This window comes from Montipora capricornis, chromosome 12 (genome assembly GCF_036669925.1).
Source record: "Montipora capricornis isolate CH-2021 chromosome 12, ASM3666992v2, whole genome shotgun sequence".
Lineage (NCBI taxonomy): Eukaryota > Metazoa > Cnidaria > Anthozoa > Scleractinia > Acroporidae > Montipora > Montipora capricornis.
The window spans coordinates 18,662,930-18,676,892 of NC_090894.1; the positions used below are offsets into that span (position 1 = coordinate 18,662,930).

Sequence of the window (13,963 nt, forward strand, 5' to 3'; positions counted from 1 at the left end):
GCTTGCTGGGTATGTTTTTACATGTACTTTGGTTAATCTCAGTCAAAACGTTCTGTTAAAAAACTGGTTCTCCTCAATTTGCTACCCTGTAGGTAGACTGATAGAAACATCTTGAAATGTTACAGAATCTTAAAATACTGTTAAGCCAAGTGAGAATTCGTCATGTAGAGCCAGAAAAGCACATCCTTTATTGTTGTTAAGTGACTAATAACCTCACTAAAACACCTTTTATTACGTTCTGTTTCAGGTTCCACGGTTCGCACTTATCACTATAGGTGCTTTGCGTAACTTTTAAAAACATTCCAAAAATACTGAAATTTGGATGAATACAAAACAGCCTTACTGCATTCTGTTTGACTGCATATTTTATATGACCGTGACACGGGATAACTAACCCCGTGGCATTCCTATTATATGACTTATCATTCAAGATTCAGCATACGACGGTGCACACAATTCAATGACACACGCCTATCCATATTGTGCCGCTTTTTGTACATTCAATATACAATTGAAATTGGGAACCTGCCTAGTTAACTAACAAACAAATCTTCCTTCAACGTTCTGCCCAACTTGAACAACTACTTTGTGATCATCACTGTTATTTTGGCACACAATACGACATTTAGAATTAACGTTTTCGCTCCGTGAAGTTAAGAATCTGTGGGCTTTAAAATCAAGACAGCCGAGCGAAATGCATGAATCGCTATGGAGATCTGTCTCCTAACTTGGTGCCATGCCAATTCATCTCCTTTGTATTGAGCTCTGTGAATTGCATCCGTTATGCCAGAAAACTTATTTTCAGATGTCGCAGAGAATTGGCTCTGGGTTGATGAAAACACAACGTGCCTGCAAAATAGAATCGAAAAAATAATATGCGCTTTACGAAAATGAAATTGAATAGTCTTTTTAAGGTAAAGAATAACTTCAGGTATCAACATGTTAGTCATGATTCTACAAGCTTCAAAGCAAAGGGTAAAGGTTAGCATTATTTTTAGGTTATGGTAAATGCAGCTGTTTACCTTCACTTGAGGAACAGCATTTGAGGGACACTTTGTGACGTTAATTGTTTGTATTCCCAGACACGTGCCCAGAAACTTTTGACAACCAATGAGTGAATTAAAACTGCGCATGCTATAAGCCATTTGCAAGGCTTCACTCAGGCTTCACAGGATTGGTTAAAAAAAAAAGACGAAGGTGCGTGCTGTTAACGTAGACTTTTTATCATAGGAAATTCGGCCTGGCCTTTAGTAATTTCTTGTCCAAGAAACGGTATAATGTAAATAAGAGAGTAATGAGATTTATATTTGCGATTACCTGTCCTCTTATGTACCACTTAAGTCAAACTCTACATCAGAAAGAAAAGGCTTGTCCTGCATATATGAAAAATACGTTTTCTCTCCCGTTCTCTTGTTACGCATGATGTTCGTGGAAATTACATTCTGTCCCTCAATAAACCTAGAACAACCAGTTACGGTCTTAGTTCTTTTTCTTACGTTTTTACTAAGTACGTTGAGAAATGCGCTACCTGATTTTTCCCGTACCACTGAGTTTACTGGTTTTAAACTAATCCAGGGCCGGATTTTGTACAGCGGCCTTTCGTTTTGATTAATATATCTTTAAATATTATTTAATATTTAGTTATGTATCTGTATATATTATGTATGTTAGCTGTAATGTCTCGAAGATATTATTCTGAAATTCGAGATGAAATAAAGTTTTATGCATGCATGCATGTATGTTACCTTCGGCAGGGCGCATGCGTGCACTTTGTAATCTGCGAATCCAGTGCTTACCATATGACAGATAAAATGAGTTTTCTATTGAATATATAAGCCATCGAGATCTTACGTTAAATTGTAATGAAAAGGGCGGTTTGGAGCTGTGAGTAGGCGTGGGATTTGTCTCATATGATTTAGGGGCCGACATATCCCTCCCTCAATGCCGTACCGGGAGGCGAGGTCGGTAGCAGAAAGCAGCGAAGGGCCAACTGCGTCCAAAAGCGATCGCACGGGCCGAAATCCCGGGATGACTCGTTTGGTACGACGCTCCAGCGCCACGTCTGGAGGTACTGCATATTTTTCTCGTCTCGTCTTCAAACATTCCGTCAGCGCATGCGTGCGTAAATGTTCAGCCTCTCCGATACCTACAATACTAGACATATTTAGTTGGAACACTTAGCGAATGGTCAGAATCATCGTGTTACAAGATCGTATTTTATACCACATCCCCCTTCCCCCAATTCAATGTTGTGTGAGAATTTTTCGGGCGACTACTAGTAGTTGTGGAAATCAACATTGGAGGAAGGGGGAAACGGGGATGGGTGTTCCAACAAATGTGACGAGTATTGTAGTTCTTATTTGCTCGATTTACTGCGTGATGCTGTTGTGATAACGCAAGTAGTTGCTTTCATAGCAGTTATCGACACACGATCTAACACCCCAAGGGGCTGTATTTACCTTCCTGAAGCCCCAGCAGAAAAGCTCTCCTTGTCAATGAATGCTCTTTCCAGCTGGATTAAGCGATCATTGAACATGCGAACCTGTAAAACGCTGAAAAAGTAAAAATTAAAAAGTCAAAACTGACATTTACATTTAAAGCTTGTGGGGCTGGGTTTCGTTTGTTTGAAAGGCTGAATGCATGCATTATCCACTGTATAAAGTATTAGACATTGATGAAGAAGTATCAACAGAGATAAAGTAATTCAATGGATAGTTATCTAACCAAATGAAGCTATCCCCGTCTTTCGTTTTGCACAAAGGGCAAAGGTCCCGCGTGACCTCAATAAACGCGATGCGGGTCAGTGGAGTTGAAGATTTTTCTCTTGACGACTTTTTCCTTGACTAATATCCATTGTATTGGAACTCAGGTCTTCGCACCCAAAGCCTCTCCGTAGTTATAAACAAGATGAGGACCAGAATGAAATCATTGTAAGTACCAAACTCTTTTTCGTTTTTACGCGCAGTGATTTAAATTTGCTTTACATCGTTCATTTGTAAATTACAATCATAACATGTCAACATCACTGAAATTAATTTATGCAATATTTGTTTGAGTAATATGGATTACTTTTCATTGTTTACTATTTGTAAGCTATCCTGGAATGTTTTTGCAGCAACCTGGAACTCCTCTGCGGCTTTTATTAAAAATTCTGTCGAAAAAAAATAGAAAACGTGTTAACACATATTAACTTTGCTTTAGTTTGATTCTTACCAACTTTGATGTGCATCAAATGTGCAGGTTTTACTTGAGCTGCACAAGGAGCTTATCAAAACGACATCCATTATTTTCCTGTTTAAAATTCTCTTTTCGTAATAACAGCAAGAGCTACCACAAACAAAAGGACGCAAAATAATACCAACAAGAAGTTGTAGTAACGGAGCATGGAATTGGATTTCGGTTCACATTTTCCGGCTCTCTTTGCCTATCAGCGTTTACTAAGTAAATTATTCTTTGGCATGTGGCGATTTTATTTATATTGGACAATCAAAGGGTCCAGAAAACACGAAATATATTGAACTAATTTCTAATACAAGGGGACCACTTGAAATGCCAAAAAAAAATTGCTAAGCTCTCCTTGAATTGAAATTTATATCAACGCTAGAAAATCTTTCTTTGATTTACAACCTGATCAGGAAAAATAAATGTTAAGTATTCATAAACCTTTTCTCGGTCAAAATAGTTGACGTAACTGCTTTTAAATGAATATAATACCAATTTAACTAATGATCGGCTTTTACTTAGACCCTGGGATCCAAGCCCCATATTTTCAACCATCCACGTACCTAATGTAACGTTGTGACTTTTTAATGTGCCATTGTGGATATCAGACAGGTCTTCCACCCACTCACGTAGGACGTTTGCATACTGATCCACCCAAAATGGTATAAATAGCGATCCTGTTATATCAAACGTCATGTGCAGCAACACCTTCACAAAGGCAACATGTGCTCTGAGGATATCGGCCGGTGACTTGAGAGCACTGGATAACTATTTGAAGTAAAAAGGCTAACATGTTAACGTTTAAATCGCAGGGATCGCAGGGGTCGCAGAGTTCGTTTGGAAGTGGGGGCTAGGTGTTCGAATGAATCACGGAAGTGTGAGGGGATGAGGGGAGGGGAGGAAGAGGTTTAGGAGATAACAACATGCACTGTGTGATGTGAGGGCTTTATAGCCCCCACCCCCCCCGCCAGCCCCTTCCTCTCCCCTGAATGACATGATCATCCCTGAGTATATGCGGAACAAACAACAAAACTTTAACTTTGTGTGAAACTTTAATTTTGCATATATAAAATGAACGAGGCTGCACAGATTTAACCTTTTACAAAAAAAGAAAATCTCTTGTGTTGATCATGATTTATTTGGTCATGAAACTCACGTTATAGGGAGTGTAGCTCAAAGAGACACAAGGCACCCCGACTTTGTTTACAAACGGTGAGCAGCTCCTCCCAGTATTCTCAGACACTGAACTGTGGAAAACGCCAGAAAACGAAAAGTCATTTCGTTAAAAGGATATTTTCAATACTCTTATAGCAAAGAGTAAGTGGAGCTATGCAACGCTTATTTGTTGTTTCACTCACCCAGCTTTCGTAAAAGGCTGTAAGGGTTAAGGACTAGCGTCTTTTCTCCTTAGTTATCTTAAGACCCTAAGTATTGGTTTGGCCGGGGTTCGAACCCTTATCTCGTGACCAGTGGGTGACCGCATGGTAGTCCGATGTTCAACCAACTAGGGCAGCGGTGCCCGTTACACCTCAGCCTTAGCCCGGACTGTACTGTTACAAAGAAATAGAAAAATTCACAAGAGAATACGCATTTTCCAACTGCACTTTCAAGCTAGTTAGAAACCTGATTAGATTTAACAAGAACCTCCATGACTATTATTAACGATTGAGCTGGAGCACCACATTAATACTGATAAGCGAATTCGAACAATGATCGTCTTAAAAAAAAATAGCATGTAAAAATGCAATTCGTATGACAGTCCTTACCTTGTGTTCGTCCATTTATCGTACAGTGTCAGAGATGAGCTGTCCGCGAAATTGACCTCAAGGAAAGAATGCTCGATAACTTACATTAAAATGATTTTAGAGTATGTAAAAAAATTCATCTATAGACTTGGAAAGACCACCGCAGGTACATAAGTAACTCAGTTAAGCAGTTGCAAGCAATTCTGGAAAAATGAAGACTTGAAAGGGATTCGAAACAATCAAGCAGTGATCACTACACGAGTCCAACTCTCTCCCATGCCATCATTATGTGTCTTTCGTTGCAGGGCTTGATTAACGATTATGCAATCCACTCATCCCCGAGTGTTTCGAATTTCCCTGAACGGGACTAAGCATTAAATTGATCGCAGATTGAAAGACACCGAATCTAGTTAGCATGGGGGTTTTGCAAACGAATTTAATCCCACTTTGCGACAAGTTTGCTAAAAATACAATCAGACCATATGGGTTGTCTTGCAAATAAAATAAACTCCGAAAGAGTAAGCTCGATTCCCCGCACATCGGGGAAGGAGCGCGGACTCTTATCCTGAAACAGCGGCTGGTGAAGCGAGCCAAGGGAAAAAGGTAAGATACTGGTCTTTTCTTTCGGAGCGTGCGCTAAGGCAATCAGTGACGAGTGACATTCCTGAGTTAAGTGCGCGAAAACAGAGAAATTTAATCTACCAAACAGCAACAACAGTACTCCAGTAGTTTAATCTCACCTTCTTTATTGCTTTTAAAGCTACGTATTCTAGTAGAGGGTGAAACTTGACTCCGATAGGAACTTCTTGAAAAAAAAATTGTATCACGGAAAGTTTAATCTTTGCAATTATGACTACCAAACTAGTGCATTTACGCGGCTTGACCCTAATTAGATGCACGCTGATTTCAATAAGCGTCACGAAGTGTCCCCTTGCTCTTCTAGCCAACTTCAACATCACTTGCGTCTCAGAATACAGACATATTATGTCACAAAGTGTCCCCCAACTGCGGCTCTTTAAGTGAAGATTAACTGCTGCATTTACTCAAAGCTAAAAATAACGCTAACCTTTACCCTTACCTTATTGTTGAAAATAGGTAGCAAATGCTTAGACTTAAAGGGACACTTCGTGTTGGATATGTCAACATTGGGCTTGCATCTAATTAGGGTCAAACCTGGACATAAGTGCTTGTATCATGGTATGGGCGTTACTTAGTGCCAGATGGGAGTGAATTATCGAGTCCAAGAGAGGAAGAGAGAGGGGACGACAGTACATATCCACCATACACGAACCCCTTCCAATGATAATTTTTTTCAATTTAAATTTAGTCCGTGTTCATGATGCGCAGCTATTTTAAAGGAGACAACTGATTGGTTGGTTGTAATTGATCATTGGCTCCGCGACCATGGGCACGAGACCAAAATAATTGTCAAAATACTATGACCAAAAAGCTTAAAATATATTGAAAAATCAAGGGCACTTTTTTTGTTGGGAAAATCCAAAAAAAAAGGATTTGTGATCTCGGAACAATGGATTCTTCAGCGTCAAAAAAACGCAAAATCCAAAAAAGGATTATTTTTCATGACAACGCAAACACACAAACCCGAAGTTGCTGCAATTTCGAAAACAAGAAAAAAACACTTTAGCGGTTAACTGGTTTGTTTTGGAGAAATTCTTCAATGAAAATGCCACCAGAAAAAAAAACCTCAGCGATCGATAAAAAGAAATGAAGAAAATGCGTGGTAAAGTACAAATCGATTCATAGGGTATGTTTGCAGTCTACTTTTTTAGCTGTAGGAAAGGTGCTAAAAATATTTATGCTGTGGAGAAACGTTTAGTGTAATTTCTGCTGTGAAATTTGCAGGAAACCTAACTATTTTCGACCTATTGGTGTGCTCGATCATACGGCAAAAATAGCGATAAAACATTTGGGCGAAACTGTCATGTTCGGTAGCTGTTGTGTATTATTTTTGCATGGAAAACCGCTTGCCAAAAATACATTTTTCAAATCCTTTCCCAAAAAACGCTGAAGTGGTGAATCTCAAAAATCCGGATTTAGATTTAATCCGAAGTATCCTCCTCGAGTGGGGATACTTTGGATTCATGACAAGTGTGCTCTATACATTCTATGCTGTCAGAGCATAGCATAACCAAGTTTTTGTCAAATCATATTTGGATTTTAGACATCAAAATGAGTACCTTGCACAGCGCTGTCTACTGTCAGATAAGAGATTACACGCGAGTCCAGAACTCGTTGATACTCCTGAAAAAGGAAGATCTTTCATGATTTTCTTGCAATCAAATTATGATTCAAGAGGGAATTCTTTACCTCGATCCATTCCACTGATCCAATGTTTCCTGCACCCCAGCTACATATTTTTATAGTTCGTTGGGGTGACCAACCTAAAATGATATTATGTACTTACTTTTAGAAAACTAAAGAGAAGAAAAAAAAAAAAATAAAAAGGCCAAATTAGATGTCGTTTCCGAAGTGAATGAATAACACTTGTGCCAAAACGTGATACTGAAATTTCGAAATTTTGACTGGATTAACTGCATTGTTTTCGAATTGCATTTAGGACAGGTTCTTTACCATTTGCATGACCTTGAACCAATCCTTTTTCCACGACTTTTTTCAAGTACCAGGCCCTTGAGAAACCAAGCGTTTGTTGAATGTGTAAATTTGAGTATATGAGTAGGTGTAAGGGTTTTCACTAAGAATATTCGTGAAGTACCTTTTTTTCTAATGGATGATAAGATCCTGGCAACCTCCATCAGAATCGCACTTGTAGCAAAAGGGCGTGCACTGCCTAGAAGAATGTAGCGATCTGGAGCGACATAAAAGCCAATTGATTTAACTATAGCACACGATCATTAATAATGTGAATAAAGAACTTTGACTGTCAGATAATATCATATTCCTAATCAATTTTTCAAGTTGAAGTTGAAGAGACTTTTTATTTGGACACATTTAACACTACGCAAGATAAAAATGGTAAGTGTTCAGACGATCATAAATTATATATCAACGGTTCCAAACCTGCCTCATTTACGTATTCAAGTTTTTGTTAAATGTCTGGAGAGTTTTAACACTGTTGAAAACTCTCTCAAAAATGTTGGCGTAGCGGCAGTTTGAACAGTCTGTTCAAAAATTGAAGAACACTAACATGCTCACGTTGTGGCGGCGTAACTAGAGTCTGTTCTGTCTTCCTCGGAATCAAACAGTTCGCGGAGATGGAACCGTTCGAACGGCCTTCGCACAACATATGCCCAAACGTTTGTTAAACTCAGAATCAATGAACGAAACGATATCTGAAATGAATCATATACTGAATTGCGGATATGTAATCAAGTTATTCTATGATCCTCGCAGTTATAAACGCAATGTTAGCAATTGCGTTGAGAAGCCTGAAAATTTCAGGACTTCAACGGGGTTTGAAGGTACCGCGAGGTCATGGGTTCAAACCCCGTTGAAGTCCTGAATTTTTCAGGCTTCTACGCAGTTTCTAAAATTGCATCCATAACTGCAAGGATCATAGCTTTACTTGATGAACTCAGAATGTCAGTCAAATGTTGAACCAGTTTAGTTTACCAGTTTACCAGTTTCAGCACTTGGACTCCTTCAATTTGACTACTGTCTGTTTAATTTGCTGTTATGTGGTTTCATCGATCAGTAATCCATTCAGTAGATTGCGCCAAGCCGACCACATTGCTGAAAACCAAACCATTTAAGGCGCGCCCTTGACAATAGGCTGATTTAGCAACAGAATGGGAACTTCAGTGGCGACGTCGCGCGCAGCAAAACTACCAATGAGAATTTAGAATAGAGAAGAAAAGAGTGGAGTCTACTCTATTCTGAATTCTCATTGGTGTTTTTTCTGCGCGCGCCGTCGCCACTGACGTTCCCGTTCTGTTGCTAAATCAGCCTAATAGCAATACAAGGAGGCTCCCTTAATTTACAGATAGATGATTTAAATCTGACACCCTCTAGGCCTTTGTTGGTGGTTTGTGGCTTTGGTTTTCCTCACCAGATTCTTGGTCACCTTTGATTGTTGCGACAGCATTGCAGACTGGAGTTTTAGCTCGCGCAAGACTCACGTTCAAACTGGCATTTCTGTTGTAAAATTGCAATAATAAAACAGTTATTTCTGTGATCTATAAAAAAATCGCAATCTTTGTAGAATGTGTGAAAGGGTTGATAAATGATACTCCATTTTATCACGTACCGGTAATGATTATTCTGAAACAATATTTCTTCTTTACGTAGTTTAGTCATAACCATAAAATCAGAAAGGTCCAACGTAACAGATTTAATCTTGGTCTCAGTTATTTCCATTTAAAAATGCGAAACTCATGTATTCAGTGTTACCTTGTATCATGTGGATCCATTTGTAAATAGTATCTTAAGCTCAGCCCACCCTGCCAATGGTTTGGCGCCATAGTGTTGTTCAAAATTCTGCAAACAAAAAAGTAATTTTTCAATGACAAATTGCGGACGAAAGACTAAAAATCGTGAACCATTTCTCAACGAAATGACCCTCTGGCAAAGCGTGAGAGCGTGAAAGGGGCTGGGATAAGCATCGAGTCGTCGGCATAGCTGAGCAAGACGCACTTCTTTTTATTATCTATTATTTGAGATTAGCTCTTAATTAAATAAAGAGAATACGTTGAGTGGCCCAAAAAGCTAACAATGCAAAATATTTGACAAGTATGTTGCATCGTATGCTGATTGGAGAAACGAAATATGATGCAGCCTTCGATGTTACTCCATTAAACGGTACAGATTAATTAAGGTCACTACCTGCAAACTAAAAGAACTGTTACAATTGTTCTTGTACCCCATTAAACGGTACAGATTAATTAAGGTCACTACCTGCAAACTAAAAGAACTGTTACAATTGTTCTTGTCGAACAAAGGTGACAAAATACCCAGAGTGCTTCAAACATGACTTTAAAATGCTTCCATGTATTGTGTATACCTTTGGAGCCAACTGGAAAACATTCACATATCGATAAGGTCAATTTGTAGCAGTAGCCGATTACCTTAATAACTTTTCAGCTTCATCATTTGATATCGGTTGTACTGGAATGTCGGTCAAACTAATATCATCCAATGACTTTCTGGATACCCTAGCTATGTAAAATGAATAGAAAATAGACAGTTTTAAAATTGCCATCTTGGTATTTTTAATTTCGAAACGAACCGTGGTGGATATGGTGCAGATACACCTTACAATCCTATCACCAAAAGAAAGAAAAGAAGGAATGTATTTAAGTTTACGAAAAAGATGCTTGCATATCTCTCTTCGTTCCCCTAAAACTCACCTTTAGCTGGGTAACCAGGCGTAAACGAATCTCCTCTATTGGCCCACTCGCTAATAACACTAGGATACCAATAATCTTTTGTAAGTGATTCCTGTTTTGTGCTATTGACCACATCAATAGGATCCAGATACAACAAAACTCCTGCAGCGTTCCATTTTTGTGCGTTGGAAACCTTTTGAGTAAATATATAATAATAATAATAATAATAATAGTAATAATAATAATAATAATAATAATAATAATAACAAGAGAGCAAGTTTCAATCGAGTGTCGTAAAACCAAAACCAAAATAATTCTTTGGCCAATTAAAAAGGACGGAGACAATCTAGTAACTTTAATAACTTTATTTATCGACCTTTAGAAAAATATACAGTAGATTTACATGTAAAGAAACATATATCAAAACGCACGAATTAAGATTTTAAATGTGCAATTGATGTGTGCTATAGACTTCATCCTGTGTCAATACTTCTGTTCGTCAATTAATCGTCATCATCATCATCATCATCATGGTCATCATTATTATCGTCATAGACTTTGTTTCATCGTTGTCATCATCATCATAATCACCGTCTAAGTTGTCGTATACGTTTCGTCGTCATCGTCGTTTGTCGTCGTCGTCGGCATCATCATCATCGTTCTTATCATCATCACCATCAGCATCGACAGTAGAATCGGTGTCATCATCAACATCGACTTTGACGTCGTTGCCATCGCCGTCGCGATAGTCATTTTCGTTATTTCTCTCTTGCCTCTTTTGCGTGAGATCTTGATCCTCGTTTGCGGCTATTGTAAAGCAAAACTAGGACTTTCTTTTGTGATAATTTACAAAAAAAAATCATTCTGATTTCTTTCTAGTTTAAAAACTCTTAGAAATCTGAAAATGGCCTGATATCAATCAATTGTTATTTAGTTTTCCTGTCGTTTGTCATTTCATGGCAGTGTGTCTAAATTAAATCTCCCTATGGTCTTCGATTGGCCATAAAAGAATGTAAACCGGCGTCGCACTCTTTTGGCTGCAGGAGGTAACGTTCGCCAAAAAAAAATCCTTTGCTTTAATAGCTCTAAAATAAATAAAATTAAGAGAAATTACAAATACTTCATACCTTTGTTCCTTCATGGATCTTTCCATACCTAAGGATCAAAATCTTTCCTTTACAAGAGATGTTTCTTTCTTTTAAATATTTGAAGTCTCCTTGTCTTCCGTAATTAACGTATAACAGTTTACCCGACGATATTCCAGACTTTGAATAAAAAGTGAGTAATGGGAACATGGTAGGTGTAACATTATCCAAAACGTGCCACGAGTTCGTTGCTTTTAAATTTAAAGAATAAACCACATTTCCAGTTTGATCAACTAATGACAGTTTGCTCGGTCTCGTGGGATAGGAGAGCAACACCTCGTATCGATTTAGTGTCACCGTGTCAAGGCCCATTGATTTCCATTCCTTGATGATCTTGTGCGCATGCGTGCAACTGTCATTTCCAGCGATATCAAATTCGTCCGGGCAATTCCTGACAAAAAGATGATACAATAAGGTGGAACTTGACTTTTTAACAAAGAGTCAAAGTATTTGCAAATAAATTGGGGTTTCTTTAAAGTTAACTTGTTTTTTTACATTTTAGAAGCGTGACCGAGAATTTTTTCGTTGTAACGAGGGCATCGTTATATAGAGGCTATTCACTTAATAATATTTATATAATATTTATATAACATGCAACGTTTTTTGAGTCTGTCTATTGCAATTGTGTATTGGCCCAATGTGTATAGTGAGGTTGTTTCTTGTCTTAACATCGTTTCTAGTAAGTTTAGTGCCATGTACGCCATTACACTGCACGCCTTAATTAGCATTGCTATACGCGTGTAGTGTTCATTGTAAAATTTAACCGTAATTGTTTATAATAAACTTGAACTTGAACTTGAACTTGAACTTGAACTTGCTGTGTAAAAGATCATGACGCCACTGAAAAACTCTTTTGAATATGCCAGTGCTGACAGCGATTTAGCGTTAATTAGTTCAGAGGAAAGACAGCTCCATCGTCAATAGAAAAAAAGAGGCACTGAGTAATCAATAGATTATTTGTATAATAGAGTTAAATGTAATTCCGATTCTGACAAAATTTTCCCTGTCGCTTCACCCTCACGGTGTTTATCGCCGCCATTTCTGATTTATTTGTTATTGCGCTTCGATGGCCAAAGAACAAGAGTTCATTCCATACTCTCCTAGTTTCACATGAGGAAATTACGTTATTGCAAAACAAAAGAACGAATGTTGCAAATTCGGAGTGGTACGCAAACTTAATTAAAACAAACTTTGCCTTTACAAAAATTTGATTGAATTCTAATTTTTCTAAAAAAAATCTTGAAATGGCAAACTCGGCTGATAATTGAACCAAAACAGTGCCGAACTGGTTAATTTTAATATCTAGCGGGATCGAGGCTTAATTCTTGCCAATTAAAGTTAATTACTATGACAACGTAGAGACTATGGGAACACTCTACGATAACCATTTTGCGTCCAACTCGGCCCTGGTTGTCAAAGCTAACAGCTAAATCGGAAAACCGACTCTATGTAACAATTTCGTTTAATCTGACTTAAGAGTACTTGACTTTGATGGATAAAATCATCTTGTTTCAATTTGAATGTTTGGCTCATCATCCCCAATCTGAGCCACTGTTTCTAGTTAACCAAACCTAGCGCTCTTGTTTGTTTCTAAAACCATCATAGTCAAAGCTCGTCATTAAATTGATAGTCTAAGTGTTACTGAGTCTGATATACACTTATTGTAATACTCGGCTGAATTCGCTGCAAAATATTATATTATCTGTTACCACTCCATCAAGACTCCCTCTCAAAATAACAGTCTGATACTCCTTTAAGGGCAATCTGTATTCAATAACGGCCCAAAAAGAACTTAGACTATTAAGATTAATATACCTGAATTGTTTTATCAGTCATGCGGGAGAGAAACGATCATTTTCAATAAAGAAGCAGTATTTGCAAAGAAGCCTAAAAAACCCACGCCCCACGTAGACTTAAACCCTTGAAAGGATCATTGAGATCACGCCACACACTCCTCTTCCACGAATCATATCTTGCGCTTTGTGCGCAACATGAATAAACCATTACTGACACACTTGCAAGCTTCAAAGCGATTCTTACCTTTGATAATCGAGGATCCTCTGTGCAGAAACTAGCTCAAAAACTTCTTTTTCCAATATCGATCTCTCGGTTGTGTCTGTGTTTTCTCTTTTCGCACTATCACCTTGCTCACATGTCTTTTTCTCCGACCCGCGCGCAAAGAATCCTATGATGAACCCAACGACGCCAGTAAACAAAACAAATGACGCAAGACCGCAAATGAATTTCTTTTGCACCGACATTCCCATATATCACATTTCGTTGGAAAAACCACTTTGGCGGTCTAACTAGCTCTCTTCTCTTATTGCGGTCGATTCCCTTTCATATGGAAATTATCTTTTTTAAGGGAGTCTTGTGTCAACATTGGACGGCTGGCTGTACTGAGCATAACTGACAAGTACTGCTCTACTTGTCAAGAGTATTGAATTTTATTGGTAGACTACAATTTGTTTCGTTTTAATTCTGGCAGGAGTTTCCAAATGATTAAATCTGTGGAACAGAATTATACTTTTCCATACATCTACGATGA

The 13,963-nt window shown here is 38.2% G+C and overlaps 1 protein-coding gene across 2 annotated transcripts; it reads right to left on the minus strand.

The window, feature by feature from the left end:
• Window positions 1-166: 166 nt before the first annotated feature.
• LOC138026515 (N-acetylated-alpha-linked acidic dipeptidase 2-like) lies at window positions 167-13,757 on the minus strand. Of its 2 annotated transcripts, none has more exons than XM_068873896.1 (16): window positions 13,456-13,757; window positions 11,398-11,806; window positions 10,292-10,463; window positions 10,010-10,100; window positions 9,336-9,422; window positions 8,995-9,080; window positions 7,702-7,794; window positions 7,296-7,369; window positions 7,166-7,229; window positions 5,708-5,772; window positions 4,989-5,044; window positions 4,379-4,469; window positions 3,786-3,990; window positions 3,070-3,151; window positions 2,460-2,552; window positions 167-849 (listed from the first exon to the last, which is right to left on the minus strand). In XM_068873896.1, the coding sequence occupies exons 1-16, from the start codon at window positions 13,680-13,682 to the stop codon at window positions 654-656; spliced, it is 2,091 nt and encodes a 696-aa protein (XP_068729997.1). In that variant the 5' UTR covers window positions 13,683-13,757; the 3' UTR covers window positions 167-653. The 2 variants fall into 2 exon arrangements, with proteins under 2 accessions (XP_068729997.1, XP_068729996.1); XM_068873895.1 differs by having other exon boundaries at window positions 516-849; window positions 5,708-5,769; window positions 13,456-13,722.
• Between the last annotated feature and the right edge of the window lie 206 nt (window positions 13,758-13,963).